The following is a 19,387-nucleotide window of genomic DNA, read 5'->3' on the forward strand; positions in this document are numbered from 1 at the left end:
TATCCTATGGGCGGCGGTCTCCACCTACTATTTGGCCATGAAGTTCCCTACGGACTTCAGTGTAGGGGTAGCGCGGGGTGACCAGCTCGAGTCCCGCAAGTGTTATGTTGCCGCCTGAAGGGAAAAACCAAGGCGGCCGACGACCTCGAACTGGAGCGGAGGAAACGGTCGCAATCCCGACTTCGGCTACGGACCCAGCTCGCACACTTCAGATCGGAGCTTCCATCGAGGATCCCCTACGAACTAAACTGGTGAGTTTTTTACTTCAAAATTTAGATATTTTTGCGTGGACCGCGGCCGACATGCCCGGCCTTAGCCCCGGACTGATAACTCACAAACTTAATACTGACCCTGTAGTCAGACCCGTTAGACAGAAGAAACGCAACTTAGCCCCAGAACGCTGGAGGGCGGTCGACGAGGTCGAGAAGCTCCTCGCAGCAAACTTCATAAGGGAAGTCCATTACCCGAGCTGGGTGGCCAACCCGGTGTTGGTAAAAAAGGCAAACGGCAAGTGGTGCATGTGCGCCGACTACACCGACTTGAACCGAGCTTGCCCGAAAGATTACTTCCCCCTCCCCAGAATTGACCGCCTAGTGGACGCGACCTCGGGAAACAAGTTTCTAAGCTTCCTAGACACCTACTCGGGCTACAACCAAGTTAGGATGGACCCATCCAATGAGGAAAAAACCAGCTTCATGACCAAGTTCGGCCTGTATTGCTACAATGTCATGCCCTTCGGACTAAAAAATGCCAGGGCGATTTTCCAAAGACTTGTAAATAGGCTATTTCGGCCCCTGATTGGTATGAAGATAGAGTGCTATGTAGACGACATGGTCGTCAAGACTCAATTTTCACAAGAATTAATACAAGACTTAGATTTTGTCTTCCAAATCCTGCGTCAGTTTAGCATGAAATTGAACCCCAACAAATGTGTCTTTGGCGTCACCTCAGGCAAGTTCCTAGGGTACATTGTCAATCGGCGTGGTATTGAGGCCAACCCGGACAAAATAAAAACCATTATAGATATGAGACCACCTCGGAAAGTAAAAGAGGTTCAGAGGCTAAACGGCCGCATAGCTGCTCTAAGCCGCTTCATGTCCAAATCAGCAGACCGCTGCCTACCATTCTTCAAGGCAATCAAAGGCAAAGGGTTCGAGTGGACCCAGGACTGCCAGCTCGCGTTCGACGAGCTAAAAGGTTACCTCGCTAGTGTGCCAACCTTAGCCCGGCCCAAGGTGGGCGAGGTCTTAAAACTGTACCTCTCGGCAAGCGACGAGGTGGTCAGTTCGGTACTAATAAAATTTTGTAGGGAGCAGAGGCAAGGTACCCGCAGATAGAAAAACTAGCATACGCCTTAGTGACAGTAGCTCGGAAACTTCGCCCATACTTTCAAGCTCACATCGTCATCGTCCTGACTGACAAACCTCTTAGACAAGTTTTACTCAAACCCGAGGTTTCCGGTCGACTGACAAAATGGGCCATCGAACTCAGCGAGTACGACCTCCAGTACAAACCAAGAATCGCTATTAAGGCCCAAGCTTTGGCAGATTTTATTGCCGAATGCACTTTCAGCCATGAAGCCCCGTAGGTCGAGCCTGAGGTCCTCATTTCGGGCGAACCCAGAGATCCCGAGCCCATAGAGTCCGAACCCCGTGAAGTAGCAGCCAGTGTGGCATCTCTCCTGGTCAGGCGAAGCGCGAACTGGGATGAGGAGCCCTGGATCCTTCACGTGGATGGTTCCTCGAACCGGCAAGGCAGCGGAGCTGGAATAGTCTTGTGTGGCCCGGGCGGCACACAATTAGAATACGCACTACGCTTTGAGTTCGCGGCATCCAACAACGAGGCAGAGTACGAGGCACTGATCGCCGGGCTGGACCTAGTGCGAAAGGTAAAGGCAAAACACTTGGTCATCTGCAGCGATTCTCAGCTCGTGGTCAACCAAGTTACAGGCGAGTACGAAGCACGCGAGCTCTCCATGATCGCATATTTGGCCAAAGTAAAAGAAGCCCTGCTCAACTTCCAGCCACACATCATCAGGAAAATCCCGAGGGCAGAGAACACTGAGGCCGATGCCCTGTCCCGGTTAGCCAGTACAAGTCACAACAATATGAGAACAGTGTACATAGAGGACTTACCTCGGCCTAGTATTCTCGGGTGGACAGAAGAGGTCGCTCCCGTCTTGGAGGCAGAGCCGAGCTGGATCGATCCACTCGCGAGCTTCTTGATAGACGGAATCCTCCCTGCAGAACGCAGTGCGGCCAAGAGGGTGCAGCGCCAGACAGCCAAATACGTCATAATAGACGAACGGTTATACCGTCGGTCCTACACGCTCCCCTACTTGCATTGCCTGTGACCTGCCGAAGCCGAGTTTGTACTCCGCGACACTCATGAAGGCTTGTGCGGCGGACACTTGGGAGGTAGAGCACTCGCCCAAAAAGCACTTCGACAAGGATACTACTGGCCAATGATGAAGGCAGAAGCTGTCGAACTCATCAGAAAATGCGACAAGTGTCAGAAGCACGCCAATATCCACCATCGACCTGCCTCCGACCTCAAATACCTCGCCAGCCCGTGGCCCTTTGCACAATGGGGCATCGACCTCCTGGGGCCATTCCCACCAGCAACAGGTGGAAGAAAATTCCTAGTTGTTGCAGTAGATTACTTTACGAAGTGGATAGAAGCCGAACCTCTGGCAACTGTTACGGCTCGAAACATACAGAACTTCTTTTGGAAGAACATAGTATGTCGATTCGGGTTACCTCGGGTACTAATCTCCGACAACGGCAAGCAGTTCGAGGATATCAAGTTCCAAGAGTGGTGCCAGAACATGGGGATTCGGCAAAACTTCACGTCAGTCGTGCACCCGCAGGCAAACGGTCAGACGGAAGTAATGAACAGAGCCATCCTGCGCGGACTGAAAGCACGTCTGGATCGAGCTAAGGGATTGTGGGCCGAAGAGCTACCAAGTGTCTTATGGGCTCACCGAACTACCGAAAAAACCACCATGGGAGAAACCCCCTTCAACCTCACCTACAGCACTGAAGCAGTGATCCCGGCGGAAATCGAAGTACCAACATTGCGATTAGAAACATACAACGATCGGACGAACGGAGATGAGTTACGTACCAACCTCGACCTATTGGACGAGGTAAGGGACCTCGCGCACATCCGAACAGCAGCATACCAGTAGTAGGTAGCTCGCTACTACAATAGCAGAGTAAAGCAACGAAGCTTCCAAGTCGGCGATCTGGTCCTTCGTATGATTATGGTGCCCGAACCCGGCGTGGGCAAGCTCGGACCTAACTGGGAAGGGCCCTATAAAGGAAAAAGAGTGCTCGGGGGGGGGCATACGAACTCGAAACCTTGGAAGGCAAACGAGTACCTCGAGCGTGGAACATCGTGAACTTAAGGCGATACTACCTATAAACCACCAAGCGAAGTGGACGAAATCAGGTCCTATGTTCCACGATGCAAGCCAAGAGGAACCCCGGCGTAGACAAGCAAAGAAGTCGAGCATATTATCAGCTCGGCAAAAAACTAGTTCACGGCAGAACAGACCGCGGAAATATAATAACCCGGACAAAGTGGCATAGACAAAGAATCAGTTCGGGGAAAAAGACATATATATTCCATTGCAAGAAACAGTACATTGGCCATCAGAAAGGACTTGCAAAAAAAAAAAATTACATGCCCGGAGCCACTTCTTCTCCATCGGAAGGCACTTCAACAACACCCGAAGGCCCTGCCTCTCCTTCAGAGTCCGGCTCGCCATCGGCAGCATTGGCCATCTCCTGAGTTATACGCGAAGTGGATATGGCACTTACATCGAGGTCGGGGTACGTATTCCGGATCATCCACCGGCTCAACTTGAACCTCCTCCTGTAAGAATCCACTATCAGATCGTCAAAACGCGGAGAGGCAATGTAGTCTTCAACTGCCTTCTTCTTGGTGTCTTCAATGCCTTGGGAAAAAATCTGTGTTCTCTCCCTGATGTCCTCTTGAAGATATTCGACTTGATGCTGCAAATCCAACTTCAAGTCCGCCATATGCTTGACAACTACTCCCATGGCCTCGGCGTCACGCTGAGACCTCGCCTTCCTGGCCATCGCGACGCGAGCAGCCTCTTCAGCAGCGTAAGCAGCCGCCTCAGCAGCCCGGGTATTTGCCTCTGCAGCACGGAAAGATTCTTCAGCAGCATGAGCGGCAGCCTCAGCAGCTCGCGCCTGTCGTGAGCTCCTATCCACTTGGGCCGCGAAGGCATGAGTTGAAAAATTCACCTACCAAAAGAAACAAGTGAGCAAATAACAACAGAAGCAACATAATAAAAAAGGAAGACGGAATCTAACTTACCACCATGGCATGTGTTATGGTGCGGCGACCTGATTCAAGGGAAGATCGGTCCACGCCGCGACCTCCTCAGGGAAAGTAGCGTCCCTACTCTTCTGAAGAGCGTAGTTCGGCGTCAAAACGCTCCTAAACTCCCCTTGAGCTCCCGAGCCCGAGTGCCCAGCCCGCGTATGAGTGGACCCGGAGTGAGCAGGAGCACTTGAGTATGTAGGAGCGCCCGTATGAGTGGTCTTAGCGTAAGGCGCCCCGGCAGTTTCGTGCATTGGTGGAGTCACTTCGGGCTCCCTGGGCAGATCCTCCGGCGTATGGTCTGGAACTTGGGGCTCCTCATCCAGGGGCAGCTCGGTACGAGTTCGCTTGGTGACCTGCTTCCTCCTCTTCATACCTTGGAACAAACGCCCCCCACGAGTTCTCTCCGCATCCATTACACCTGCAGATACGAATTCGACATCAAAAAAAAACAAAAAGAACAGAGCAAGCAAGAAAACTGCATAGCTAGAAACCTACCCGAACTCAGGCTGGCTGCAATAAGCTTGGCCTCCGTTAAGTAGTGGTGGCACTTTAAACCTTGCCGTGCCCATTGCCGGAGGCCCTTCACCGTCTCTTTATCGAGAGTCACACCTAAATCGGGAGCGGCCTTACCCCACCCGGTCTGAAAGGGCCATCCTTGTGCACTTCGCACGCCGAAGTAGTCCCGCTTCCACGCCGGGACCTTATTAGGAAGATCGTGCAGAAGCTTAAAACCCTAGTGAGGAGAAAGGTAATACGCCCGTCTCCCCCCAGGAAGAGAACCCACTTGTCTCTTGAGCATCAAGATAGAGGAGAATATCTCTAAGTCCAAGGGGAAGTTCTGCTCGCAAAAAAGGAAAACTGTCCCCACCAGGTTCCAAATAGAGTTCGGATGAAGTTGGCCAATGGTGACACCAAAGTGGTTTATGACTTTGACGAGAAGGGGATGGAAAGGAAGTCACAACCCCGCAGCGAGCTGCTCTCGAAAAATCACGATCTCGTAAGGACCGTGTTCCCAAGGAAAGCTACCCGAAGGAATAAAATATGTGTACCCCCTAGGAAGATTGTAAGACACAAGTATGGATTGAAGCCTCTGAGGCGTCATGGTCGAAGGACCAAACCTGTCTAGCATCCGACCTCGGCGGGAGGTAGACGCCAAACTGCCCGAAGCGACTCGACCTATTGGTTCATAGTCCTCAAGCTCCACCTCAGGATCACTGAGGCAGTCAGGGGACATGGCTCGGTTGGTGGAACCTACGTCGGCCCTACTCGAAGAATCGTCTGAGCTATCAAAGCTAGACATTGGGGAAAAGATGGATTCAGGAAAGTGCTCACCGGAAAGTTTGAAGAACAAGCCAAAGAACCGTGAAGACTATATAACCAGCCTTGACGCGAGTTGGAAAAGACTTGGACGCGAGCTGAAAGGTTGGACGCGAGCTCAGTAGACACACCGCAGAAGTGACAAACCGACTGGGGTCCCCCACTATTTATAGCTACAGTAACCAAGAATCGACCGCGCAGATCGAAGACGATCCGACGGCCCACATTCTTACTGACCGCACGACCCTTAAGGTCGAGACGTGATTGGCGCACGTCTTTCCGAAAAAAGCGAAACGTCAGCGCACATCTTTTTGAAACCGACGTCGCTTCGACTCGCGTCTTTTCGAAACTTACGCGCCGCACGTCTCCCTGACAGTCGCCCGCGCACGTACAGCGGTGGCGCGCCTTTTTGAAATGACCCATTGTCACGTCCCAGCGGCGCGAATTGGTTTGAAATTTAAAACGCGCGCTGTCACAACCATCAACATTCTTGAGTAAGCACATTTCCAGCCTTCTCGGAAGCCGAAGGAACCCTAGCGAAAGCAACTCATGCAGTGAAGATTCGAAGGGCGGGACAAATCCACCTGCTACCTCGCGAAACTCCCCGCACCATGGCAAGACCACCGGCGCAAGGAGTGGGGGGCAATTGATGAAGGAAGATTTGGGCCGACCTCTCTCTTACGTGACATGTGGCAGAAACAACAGCTCGGCAAAAGGGGCCAAGCCTAGGCGGGAAGGGGACACCAGCGGACTGAACTCCCTACGGGGGGCCCGAACTCACCCTTTGTAACAGCTCGGGATACACCTCGCCGAACTGGCCAACTTTGTAACAGCTCGGGATACACTTCGCCGAACTGACCAACTCTGTAACAGCTCGGGATACACTTCGCCGAACTGACCCTCTGTAACAGCTCGGGATACACTTCGCCGAACTGACCAAACTTTGTAACAACTCGGGATACACTTCGCCGAACTGACCAACTTTGTAACAGCTCGGGATACACTTCGCCGAACTGACCCACTTTGTAACAGCTCGGGATACACCTCGCCGAACTGACCTGCCCTATAGATACCTCCGAGCTCAAGACCGCCTCGCTCAGCACTTCGCATCACCTTCTGGACACCAAAACCAAACAAGTCGTACCATGCCTGACACTAAGGAAGTTCGTGCCCAAGGGCGCCGCGCCTGACTGACTTGGGACCTGACGTTTGGTGGCAACACTCTAAACGGCCACCTGCCACCGCCACTGACACCGCCGTCTCCAGTTAGAAAGACGGTTAGGCAGTGACGGTTCTGTCTTAGCAGAAAGAACGACGGTCGAATTGACAAGCACAAGGGTAATCATACCCGACCTGACAAGGGCCTCGGGGCGAGTGCACGAAGTGATTATAAGAGCCCCCTACCCCCCGACAAACGAGGTATGCAAACTTTGCGCTATCTGGTATTACCTTGCTTTTGAAGGATTCTGACTTGAGCTTCGGAGCCTCTATCGGGTTCCCCCCGGAGGTTCCTCATCTCCTCCGTTTCAGGTTCCCTGCTACCCCATTCAGAAGCAAGGCCGCGAACAGCTAAGACCGGCCGGATCACGCTCCATCAGGATATGGCACTGAACAGAACTGAATGGTGAAATGGGATTCATGTAGCCAACCCCATATAGTTGGAACACGGCTTAGATGATGACGAATTTTATTATAACCTGATGTGAGTCAATTCTAGATGAATTTACAAATTCAAATGCTGACTAAAATTAAACGGAAATGGTTATCATTGCAAGTCATTTTTACTTTCATGTGGTGGTGGTTGGGTTTGTTCGAAAGCTGGCCGTGAAGGCATGAAATAAATTGTTTGATCAAACCCCATTATGTACTCGGTGTTTATTTGACTAGAACCATAAAGAGTAATACTGATTAATGAAGATAAAAATGCCTCAATTAGGCTCAGTTAGGAAAGAGTACAAATACAAATATGTAGGGTGCAAAACCTAGTATTTTGTATGTACTTGTACTCTTTCCAAAACTAAGCCTTGGCCACAAATAAAAGAATCAATTTAGAAAACTGGTGATCATCCCCTTTTTTTGTGTGTGAATACAACACCTCTGAAGTCATCCATCAGAACTCCAGAGAGTTCACAATGGTTTGGGTTGATCCACTGTACCATCAATAAGCGGACACAATATGGTACATTTGATCCTTCCTGGGATTTCTTGTTTATCCTTTATGCAATCAAGTAATGACTAATCTGGAGTCTCCTTCAGTACTTACCATTGCAAACAGGTTTTGATGACTGGGTTGAACCGATTAGGAAATCTTTCCATTCGAATATTGCTTCTTTCTTTCCTCTTCTGCACAGGATGCATTTCTTAGCCCAGCCTGAAAACCCGCCCAAAATTGACCCGAACCAGTAGGCTCCATCTTCTTTCAAAGCAGAAACAGAATAATAGTCATATATTAAAATAGATAACTGGGCATGGTTTACTCCCCAGTCCTACTGTTGACTGCTCTGCTACTGATCTTGCTGTTTGAAAAGGACACTCTTTGTGAATCAGATCCTCATGTACTTAGTTCTTGGTACCCGATTCCTCCAACACATATATATCATAAGACTGGTCTTTCTACCAGTAATATTTAGAAGAAATCCAATGCCAAAAGAATACCCTCATGAACTGATGTTTCAACTGAACTCCATTTGTTAGCTGATGGTGACAACCACTTCCACTATGTTTATTTCTCTTTGCATTCACTATTAAATTATTCCCTCCTTTGTAGTCTGAATTCATTATTATATTGATTCTATGTTTTGGTGAATCACTTTTTGCTGAGTGCCTAGTTATTTGTAGAGGCAAATTGTGTGTCTCATGTTTTAGGGATCTATCCAAATTCCAAGACAATGCTCTGGAGATGGACATATCTAAAATAATTCAATTACTCCTTCTTTCCATCTTATTGTAGAGTTTTATTGGAACTGGTGTATTCATTTAAACATACAGATATTCCTAATTCATGATGTGACAGTCTCCTTCCTTCAAGCCTCTGGTTTCCAAAATTGAACACATCTATCCTACCTAAACATTCACACGAGAGTACATTGCCAGGCATCTGCAAGGTGAATTGCCTTTGAGGTCTACTAATAAGAAGAAAGCAAGCAAGAGAAGAGAAGATTTTCTACAGTAAAGGCTTCTTTTGGTTATATTAACTACAGTTTTTTATTGTATATGTAAGAGCTGTTTTTCCTTTATTTGAAAAGAGAATCTTAGGTTGGTCACCTCCCCTTTTGCCATGAAATCTACCAAATGGAGGAACCCTAATCATTGAAGGTCAAGTTGATGATCAAGTGGAGAACCCTTTTGGCTATCACCTTCCACCATCCAACTTCCTTAAATAAAGAGAGTCTAGAAAGCCCAACCCCTGACCAAACCTTGCTATGTTGCACATGTTGTAGTGCCACCCCAAAGAAGTTGGGTCCTATCAATGGTTCAATTTGAATATGAACAAGTTTATTGAACCCATTAGAGAAACAAGGACCAACATCCACTCTCTTCACTTTTTTTGGTAGTCCATCGACTCTCTTGATCTTCGTTGAAAAGGTGAAAATGTTTTTAGGTTTGATGGATAGCAGTGGCCAATGGGTTACTGTGGGTTTACCAAGGAATGGGTTGAACATTAATCATACTGGGGGCCCACCATAGTAAGCCTTGCGGTTGCCACAGAAATTCAAGGTTCAAGCAGAGGAAGCTTCGCTTACATGATGCGCCTGACATGCTTTGGTCCACATGGATGCCTAGCCCATTTACAGGCATGCAGAGGATCAGGGCCCTGATTTAATGATCCACCATGATAGATCTACAAATTCAAATGGATATTCTCAACTAGAAAAGTGACAAACACTCAATTTAACCTCATTCCTCTGGATGGTGAGAATTAAGGAATTTCCAAGGAAATAAAAAACAAAAAACTCTACACATCAAATGGTCCTGCTCTTCAATCATTGTTAACTGGGAAGTCTTCTTGGTGGGTGGTGGGGGCCATGACCTACTGTAAATGTAATCTAGTAGCCAACTTTTATGCTTATTTATTTATTTTTCCTGGTAAGGAAAAGTGAAGACCTAAGGACCTCTGTAAAATTGTTTAATTGCCTTCATTTGAAGTCTATATTTCAATTAAATACGTTCAGAGAACTGATAAAAAAAAAATTGAATACATTCAGAGATGATGAGAGAGAGACAGAAGATTTTTCAAGGTTGGAAGGGGACAAACTGTAAATGTACGGTAGATGATGAGGGAAAATGGAAAGGACCCACAAAATAGTCTTTTGTAGAACAAGTAGAAAAAATCCATTTGCAAAAAACTTGAAGCTTGTAGGGTCTTCTTTAAAACCAATCTGTCTAGGTTGGTATGTTTTCAGAATAAGTTGATACTCCACTGCTAGATCCAACCAAGATAAAAATTATAAAATCAAGTAACTGTACAGTGGTGGTGATAGAATGAAACAGGGGCATCTACAAATCATCACCCATTCATCAATCTAAGCCATTTCAGGACAACAGTACATCAGATGATCGTCTGAGAAAAATCAGCTAATCTCTACCCAAGAGTGAAAGACAAGAGCCTAGACCTACCCGTCCACCATGATCAGAGACAAAGAGCTTTGAAGAAGATATCAGCTTTAATACAATAGCACAAGGAGCGTACTCCATTTCTATGCATTACCATGAAGGAGATGCAGACAACAATGGGGGCCATGGCCTTTGAAGTGTGAACATGGTAAAAAAAAGGAAGGAAAAGCTAAAAAAAGGCACTGTTGCACTCTAGCCTAAACGAGTAATGGAGAAATAGCCACGTCTCTGTGTCAGTGTCTGAGAGAGAAAGAGAGCGAATAGAGTGGCTGTGACTCCAAGTGACAGAACCTTTTGAAAGATTCTCTGGCTCTCGTCTTCTCCACACTCTTTTGCCCACTCCATGATTACTATGTGTATATGCAAGTAAGAAAAACACGAGAGAGAGAGAGAGAGAGAGAGAGAGAGAGAGAGAGAGAGAGAGAGAGAGAGAGAGAGAGAGAGAATATCTATTGTATGAAGATACAATTGACCCATCCATTCAATTTCAGTTTCAAGGTGGTCCTTCACTTTCATTGATACCCATCTCTCTCTGCTTATCCTGCCCACCATCCTCCTTCCTTCTTCCCTCCTGAGTCTCCACTTAACCTTCCCAGTCTTCACAAAAATGGCCATCGAAGAAGCAGCATATGAGTTATTCTAGTTTGTCGTCGTCGACATCGTGGTCACTTACTAGACTGAGCTTTGATTAGAACAGTGGAACAAGAAACATGGCAAGTGTAGGAGGATGGAGCAGAGAAGAGGAGAAAGCCTTCGAGAATGCAATTGCCGTGCAGTGGGGCGGTGGGGACTCCAACAACCGATGGGAGAAGATTGCTTCAATGGTTCCGAGCAAGACACTGGCCGACCTCAAGAAACACTATGAGATTCTCGTCGAGGATGTGGATGCCATTGAGGCTGGTCGAATCCCGATTCCCACTTACGTCAAGGATGAAGCTGCGAGCAAAGATCAGAACGTAATACCCCCTGCTGGGTCTGCTGATAGGAGGTTGAATTGCAACTTTGGAACTGGGTTCTCTGGGTTGGGCAGTGATTCAGGCGGCCAAGGTGGGAAAGCCGGGTCTCGCTCAGACCAGGAGCGAAGAAAAGGGATTCCATGGACAGAAGAAGAGCACAGGTATCATTATACCTTCTTAGGAAAAGAATTACAGTTCAAAAAGCTAATCTTGAATCTGAATTCTCTTACCATAAATAGAGTGATAATTGAACTTTGTTTCAGAGCTAATGGCTAATTGGGTGCCACTACTTGTTTGTTATCATCCATCCAGGTTATTCCTGCTCGGTCTGGACAAATTCGGCAAGGGGGATTGGAGAAGCATATCGAGGAACTTCGTTATCTCGAGGACGCCTACTCAGGTGGCAAGCCATGCTCAGAAGTATTTCATTCGCTTGAATTCTATGAATAGAGACAGGAGGAGATCCAGCATCCACGACATTACCAGTGTCAACAGTGGAGATGTGTCCTCACCCCAAGCCCCCATTACGGGACAACAACCCCACACGACCCCCACAGCAGCGACGCCGGCCGCCGTGAAGCACCGGCCGCCTCAGCCGAATATGCCTGCCGTAGGTATGTATGGACCTCCAATCGGCCAGCCCGTTGCCGCCCCTCCACCCCATATGGTTTCAGCTGTTGGAACTCCTGTTATGCTTCCTCCCGGCCACCATCCCCATCCCCCCTACATGGTCCCAATGGCTTATCCGGTGGCGCCGCCGACAATGCACCAATAGCAGCAGCTGCTCGCTGCGTCCAACTTGTGAAACTACGATTTTTCTTCCCCGCGTCTCATCAATGGGATATCCAATCCAATCCGAGCTTCACTTGATTGAGAATGGTTGATCCAACTTCCAAGGAGCAATGGGTGCTCATCTCCTTCCTCGGAATGATAGGAACAGTAAGGCTGCTCTATTCCCATCCTGTTCACTGGATATCTCTACATTCCAAATGAATCCAACCCATAATTGTAGAGATCTGGGACTGATTTTTTCCCTTTCTCCTGCTATGACTTCAGTTCTTTTACTAGATATTGTAAATTAGTAGGGGAAGGGGGATTTTGATATCATTTAGCTGTCTCTGGATCCTGGCTTTGAAGGATTAAACAACTCAAAGCAGTTGGGGACCTGGGTTACCCTCTAATTAGTAGGGTTGTTTTAGATATGATTCCTTACTATTAGAATGATTATGGTTTACTAAAAGATAAAAGACATGAACTATGTGAAACATGAACTCCATGATTTTAATGAACCAGAGCCAAATAAAGTGTATTTGTAGATTGTTTGATTCTATGCACATTAATGGAGAGCATGGTACCCCTGAAAGTCTCAACCAAAACAAGTGAAATCAGAATCTTTTCTAGCTCCTAGTTGAAGATCAAGAGTCAAGACTCCCAAAACTGAATGAGGTGTATTGGGTTCACATTGCCAAGCAAAATCAATTAAAACGATTGCTTATTGTACGGCTTCACCAAATACTTCCAATGCTGAAATGCTCACAGTAGCTCCCCACCCTGTTCATGGGGAATTGGGATGAACCAGTTATTCAAGTCCGACGGTTCTACCATTTGATATATTTCTGTGAGCCTCTGAACGATGCTGCTTCGGTGGATACTCCAAAGCAGAATACAAAATAATCAAGGAATAAAACAAAACACCTTGCTAGTTTCTGTTACAGACTAACAGTTTCACTGTGGAGGAGTTATCGTCCATAGACATCGAAATTAAAGTTGCTACGTTCGCCTCCCTGTAAAGCAGGACCTTTCGTTTGGTTGATTTCATTAGACATGTTCGGGAGGAAAATGGTCCCAACAGGCCAAAACTTTAATCCATTTAGACCTTTCTGGATGATAAGGGTCATTGCATTAGTCGAGCAAAATAGCATGTTTTGACAATTCTAATTTCTACCAATCAAATGTTGCCAACTTTCGTCCTTTGTAAGTGTCTCTGCAAGTCCACTTCACCTCCTTAAATATCTTCTTAAGCTCCGAAAGGAAGAAAAGCTAAAAGGCCAAGACCTCTTATTTGACTCAGCCATCTGGGTCCTGTTACATTGAAGATGGGGCACAGTTGAAGAAGCAAACAAACAAGGTTTAATCCTATCATTAATACTTACATGATGCATAGGTGGAATAAAGGCCTGTTCCGGCACAATTCCACCTGTTACAACGATTTGCTTATTTGAATGTTCCTTGCTTTCTTTATTACATTTTTCCACCATCTTGATAATTTGCCACTGAATGGAATAGAATGGCGAAACAGTACTCGTGTAGGCATGTAGCTGACCCAAAAGTTGGGATATGATGACCATGATGAACACCATCTAGATAATTTTAACCAGATTTATCCAAGACCTAATGTAAAATCAAAATTTTATAAGATTTATGTGGTGATGCAAAACAAGCCCAGATCTGCTGAAAGCAGAAAGCCTGCGAACATGCTGAGAGGATGGCATCCAGCCTCAAGAACGTCTCCTATACTTGTACGTTAAATTTATAGGGAGATCGGAGATGTCCCCGATGTGCAACTGGATGCTGTGCTCTCAGCAGTCAGCATCTTCGCATGCTTTTTGCTTTCAGCAGATCTCATCCACTGTAAAACCTTTAGAGGTCTTTGCTGCAAACTGCATAACTGTTGCAGACTTGCAGCATGCTGTTGATCTGCTACCTGTAAGTATATATGGTGAAACCCCAAGGTCTGGGAGCTACATGTCAACTGAATGGCTCTTCTTAACCTTGAACAGATAAAAGCACAGCAGAGAACTTTCAATATAAGTTTAAATCGCAAGGTACCTAATAAGAGTCAATGCCACCAAAGAAACCTCATTTTTAGACAGAGATGGAATGGTCACAAGACCAGCCCAACAGGGAATGCACATAAAGACTACCCAAAAAGGTAAATTGAAGTGAGATGAGCACAAACTTCTGCAACATGTTTTTGGCCTTACATGAAGTTGCCCATACAAACTTCGGTACTCATTATTTGTGTATTGTGAGTTTCCAAAGGCAATACTCTTTTTTCTTTTGTTCAGCCCAGTATTCCACAGATAGGAACATTTAAATATATAGACATCACCTAACTCAGTAAAAAGTGTTTTGGCGGATTCAAAAACAGATGCATATTGTATAACATGCACTGATAAATACATTGCGATATTTTGAACCTTGACTAAACTAAGTCATTGTCTCTTCTTGGCTGAATGGATTGTACACATCCATTGGCGAAATGAACTACTTGTACCAAGAAAAGATATAGAAATACTATGCCTACAGGAGTTTTACTCTCATCTTTACATTTTCCATAACAGTATTGGTTTTTATTTTTCATACAACTTCCAAACAAATTAACAGAGAGCAATTCTATTGTTGATTAATCACCCAAAAAGATGTAGAACACCTTGATTATCAAGCTCTCAGCTGCCTAGAACACTTTCACAAAAAAGAGGATACCTGTTTGCTTTCAGAAAAAGATACAAGAAATATATGAAACCATGTGTATCATAGACACCTCTAATAATTGATAACAGCTTTTTATTAAAATCACTATTATTTACATGTGTATCTTGTGATGGAATGCAAAGCCATGGATTTGCAGGCATAGTTGGTATTTTTTACAGTTTGGGAACAATGATGATGTCTTTTACATCTCTCTTGATTGTGTTTAGAAAATGCGTACAGAGAGAATATTTCATGTCAGAGTTTTCCTTAACTTTTGAAACCATAAACTGCAAGTAAAATAAATTCATAATAATGATGTCAAAAATGGGAATTTAGTCATTATATGGTCTCAAGATATTTTTCATTTACAATTTTATTAACATCTGATGATTAGTAAATTCTAGATGAATTTACAAATTCAAGTGCTGACTAAAATTAAAATGAAATGATTCTCATACAAGTCATTCTCGATGACCACTGTATGTACTTGTTTATTTGGTTGAGCCCACTTAATATACTTGATCATTTGTTTTTTCCTCTACTTGCATGTGGTGGTGGTTGAATTCATCTAGAAAGTAGCTATATTAGATGTAACTGTGTATATCCAATTTAAAATAATAAGAGATGCTTTGACAAGCATGCATTAGGGTCACATACAATTAAAGATCAGGCATGAAACAAGTTGTTTGATCAAACCCCATGATGTATTCAGTATTTATTTGGAAAGAATAATTCATAGTACTACCAATTAGTTAAGATAAAAATGTTTCTGTTAGTCAAAAAATAAAAGCATCAATTGTGAATACTGTTGATATCCTCTTTTCTCCCCTTCTTCCTTTTTTTTTTTGTAGATACGACACCCGAGTCTACTTATGTCTTCTTTGAAATGTTGGAATCAAGGTTCTAAATTTTGATACAGGCCGATGTGCGGTCCTTTTTTTTTGTGTTTTATTTATTTATTTTTTCAAAATCGGTTCAGAGGGGTCGGTTTAAGTCCAGGCTACCCTCTGAACCATGGCCTTACCCGATACAGCCCCTGTAGGGGCATATCAGGAAGGCCCCGATATGATACGTATCGGCCAGTACGGGCCAATACGTAACGATATTTTGAACCTTGGCTAGAATAGGGATAGCAATAAAAAAATACTGAAAAAAATTGCTGGAACAGGGAGAGTTTTGGAGATGTTGAGCATAAAATGTTTGAAATAAACTAGAAAAAGAATAAATTCAGTTCATTGAATCAAGCTATTTTTCAACCATTGACCTTGGTATTTGGTGCCATGCACACTATTAATAACACCCCCCCCCCCCCTTTTCCCCATATTGGTGGTTGCAGGACTTGATTCCACATCAATGCTGGAACTAACCAGCTAACATACCAACGAGCTACTCCTTGGTTGGTTTTCGACCATTGACCAATACAGGCTAATGGAGCTCAAAGAGTTCGTCAGATTAACAATTAGGGAAGAAACATCTTGGTACCAGAAAAAAAAATGGCTAAAAGTGAGAGTTGAGAATTTCATCACCTATTTTGAATATCTTGTCTCTTCAATTGAAGATGTCTGGCCATGAGGGTGACTTACTGTTCAACACATCATCAGAGGAAGATGCTACTTGGTCTGTAAGGCAATTGCATTCATTTCTAACCCTTATTTTTTTTTACAAATTTCCCCCTTGGGAAATCAGTCCCCAATACATCTGATTCCTTCCTACTCCCTGTCTAGCCAATGTGTCTGCCAAACTAAAAAGGCAAAGGCGACATTTTGGATGCTAAAATGGATTATGCACCGTAATATAAATATCAGTGGAGATTCTTTACATAATAGACGTATAAAAGTAAATAACTTGAAAACTCATTAAAACTCTTAAAAGACTTCTGTAAATGGACTTTTTGCCTATTTGGGGCTTCAATAAAATTATATAGCTAAATTAAAATAACTCAGAATTCCTACTTATAGAAAAGCAAAGCAATGGCCCTATCACATTGGCTAGTCAGAGATCAGCATCAAAATCAATTATAGACTTGATGAATTGGTATGAAAAAATAAATATATGGAAAATAAGATAATCTGCTTGAATAGATCATACTTTTTGGGCTTGGTATTCAATCCAGATGCCTTTAGATTTGTTCAGAGTATTGTAAACAGAGAGTTTAATTAGTCAGTGTTTGACTTAAAGGCTTACAAGTTCCTTGGGGAACTTTTGGTTACTTTGATTAGAACCTCACAAGTAGGCCCTTTGTTCTATTTTTTTTCCTCTGAAAGTAAACAATCTAGATTTTATCCAAAGATTCAGGCCACACTTCTCTCCACATAACAAAAAATGGTTTTTCATCAAGTTAGGAGACGCGACATATTTTGATTACATGCACATAAGCAAGCATGAATGGAAGGGTCCATTACTATACAAAGACAAAAGCAAACCATGTTATGGTAACTGATACAAATAAAATATTACTGCCACTAGTATCATAGTTGGAAAGTTTCAACAGAATTCACAATTATCCAGCAACACATGATACTAGAATTTGGAATGTGAAGATCTCAGGTGCTTTCACTGTCAAATCATCTTATGACTCTTTTGGAGGGGATAAGATTTTGAATCTTTTCCAAGGATCTGGATTTGGAGAGCTCACATGCCTTCTGAGATCTCTTTTTTCATGTGGATAGCCACCTTAAACAAAATTCCCACTATTGATCATCTCACCAACAAAGGGATGGCCATCGAGAACATTTGTATTGTAGCCTTTGTGGCTGTAAGTGTTCCATTTGTGATTTGGTCCCATTTTTCAAGCCATTCAAGCAGGAATGGTTGACATCTGGAAATCTACCTATGCTGATGTCTTTATGGTTGGTGGAAGGCTGTAGTTCCGCAGAAAGAATTATGTGGAACCAATTACCATCCGCTCTATGTTGGTCTGTACAAAAGGAGAGGAGGCAAAGAATATTCAAGGGAAAAAGTTCTCAAAAGGTTATAATTGCAAAGATTGAATGCACACTCAGACATTGGGCAGTTATTCTAAAGGCCTCTGCTGGTTGTAAGCCTGATCACTTTTTGGGCCATTGGGACAGCTTTAGTTTTTCACTCTTCCTTTTCTGCATAGGGAAGGGTACATCTATATTTCACCTTTTATGATCTTGTGTTTTCTTTTATCCATTTACATATTCATTGTTTTGAGGGAACCTCTCCCCCCTTCCAGTTTTAATACAAAGTAATCATTTATAAAAAGAAAATGAATCAGCCTAGAAAATTACAACTAATCTAATGCACTGTCTGCTATAAGCAGATTACCTGCTTGTGACCAGCTTTCAAGAAGTTCTTTTCCACAGGCCACTCAACAAAGGTTACAACAAGGGCATCAACCAGGACAAGCATATCACATGACTCGAATTAAATCTAACAGCCAGGAATAAATACATTACCATCTTTGCTTCAATTGATCACTTCTGTTTCAACTTGGGGGGAAGCTGCTTCTTGTGCAGCATAGAGTTCAAAAATAAAACCATGCTAAGCTAAACAATCCCAGACTCCTTACGTTCTCCACAGATCTGCAGAAACTGAAACCATGTCATGATATCTCCACAAAAAAAAAAAAAAAAAAAAAAAACACAAACCAACAAATTTCAAATTCAAAGCAAGAGATTGAATACATAACCGTACATCACAGTGGACAGCATCGCCGAAAGTTAACCATTGTGCAGAGTACAGTTAAAAGCAGAACCACCGTTACCAGTCGATGTCGCCATCGTCATCCTCGCCATTATAATATCATTCTTGTTTGCACATATCTTGCAACTTGCAGTATTACCTTCCGCTGCCTAGGCCTATCGCTCTGCACCCAAATCAAATCAATATCGACCCATTACTGCTTTTCATAAACAAACATTTCGCAACAACCTTTTCCTCAGTGTCAGGCTGTGCGGTCCCATTGCGCTTCTCTTCTCTTTATCTGCATCTCTAGTGCTGGTTCCTCCATTCTCCGATCTTTCACGGGTTCATTGAGCATGTTCTGTTTGTTTCTGAAGAAAATCATTATTCGCAGCTTCACCGTTCTTAGAACAACTGATTTGCTCAGTCTCGGAGGTCATTTTGCAGCTTTTCTTGTGGAACAATCCGGAAAAAAGCCCTAAAACCAACCAGTAGCAACAGAGAAAGCCATGAGAAAGAACAGTAAAAATAGGAAGGATTTGATAGAACAAACGAAGTATCCTGGTAAACAACAAAAAAAAAAGAATATTGGGTCAGAGCTTTGCGTTTTTTTTTTTTTTTGCAGGAAACATCAGAGCATGCTAGCAAAGAATTTATTTTACAACCAATTCGTTGCATCAGCCTGCAAAGTCAAATATTTATGCCGAAAATCAGAAAAGAAATGCATTTGGTAAGATCAATTTATGTAGAAATGGTAGAAACACAACAACCTAAGATCAATTTAACTGTCAAATGATGTTTGTATCAACTTTCAACAATTTCATGGGTGGAAATTTCTCAGCTAAGATCAGCTCCAGGCGATTGGGTAAGCTCTGATCTGAAGCTCAGAAACAGAGCCATTCCAAGATTCCAAGCCTGGTCGGACCAGGCCACAGCCCACGGGGCTTCACTTACATACCCAGCCTGTCCCTGGGCTGACCTCAAACTGAGCTATTGGGCTTGGGCTTGCAAGCCTGCTA

General features: G+C 44.3%; 1 protein-coding gene and 1 long non-coding RNA gene across 5 annotated transcripts; one reads left to right on the plus strand and one right to left on the minus strand.

The window, feature by feature from the left end:
- Positions 1-10,602: 10,602 nt before the first annotated feature.
- Positions 10,603-12,580, plus strand: LOC148863536 (transcription factor MYBS1-like). Its single transcript, XM_088980095.1, has 2 exons — positions 10,603-11,407; positions 11,559-12,580. The coding sequence occupies exons 1-2, from the start codon at positions 11,001-11,003 to the stop codon at positions 12,019-12,021; spliced, it is 870 nt and encodes a 289-aa protein (XP_088836221.1). The 5' UTR covers positions 10,603-11,000; the 3' UTR covers positions 12,022-12,580.
- Positions 12,532-19,304, minus strand: LOC148863537 (uncharacterized). Of its 4 annotated transcripts, XR_016110441.1 has the most exons (5): positions 19,139-19,289; positions 18,618-18,846; positions 18,381-18,552; positions 18,143-18,268; positions 12,532-13,328 (listed from the first exon to the last, which is right to left on the minus strand). It is a non-coding gene; the product is annotated as an uncharacterized LOC148863537 (long non-coding RNA). The 4 variants fall into 4 exon arrangements; XR_016110439.1 differs by lacking the exon at positions 12,532-13,328 and having other exon boundaries at positions 17,919-18,268; positions 18,618-19,050; positions 19,139-19,304; XR_016110440.1 differs by lacking the exon at positions 12,532-13,328 and having other exon boundaries at positions 17,919-18,268; positions 19,136-19,291.
- Between the last annotated feature and the right edge of the window lie 83 nt (positions 19,305-19,387).

This window comes from Nelumbo lutea, chromosome 3 (assembly GCF_056320005.1).
Source record: "Nelumbo lutea isolate HS-2025 chromosome 3, American lotus-T2T, whole genome shotgun sequence".
Lineage (NCBI taxonomy): Eukaryota > Viridiplantae > Streptophyta > Magnoliopsida > Proteales > Nelumbonaceae > Nelumbo > Nelumbo lutea.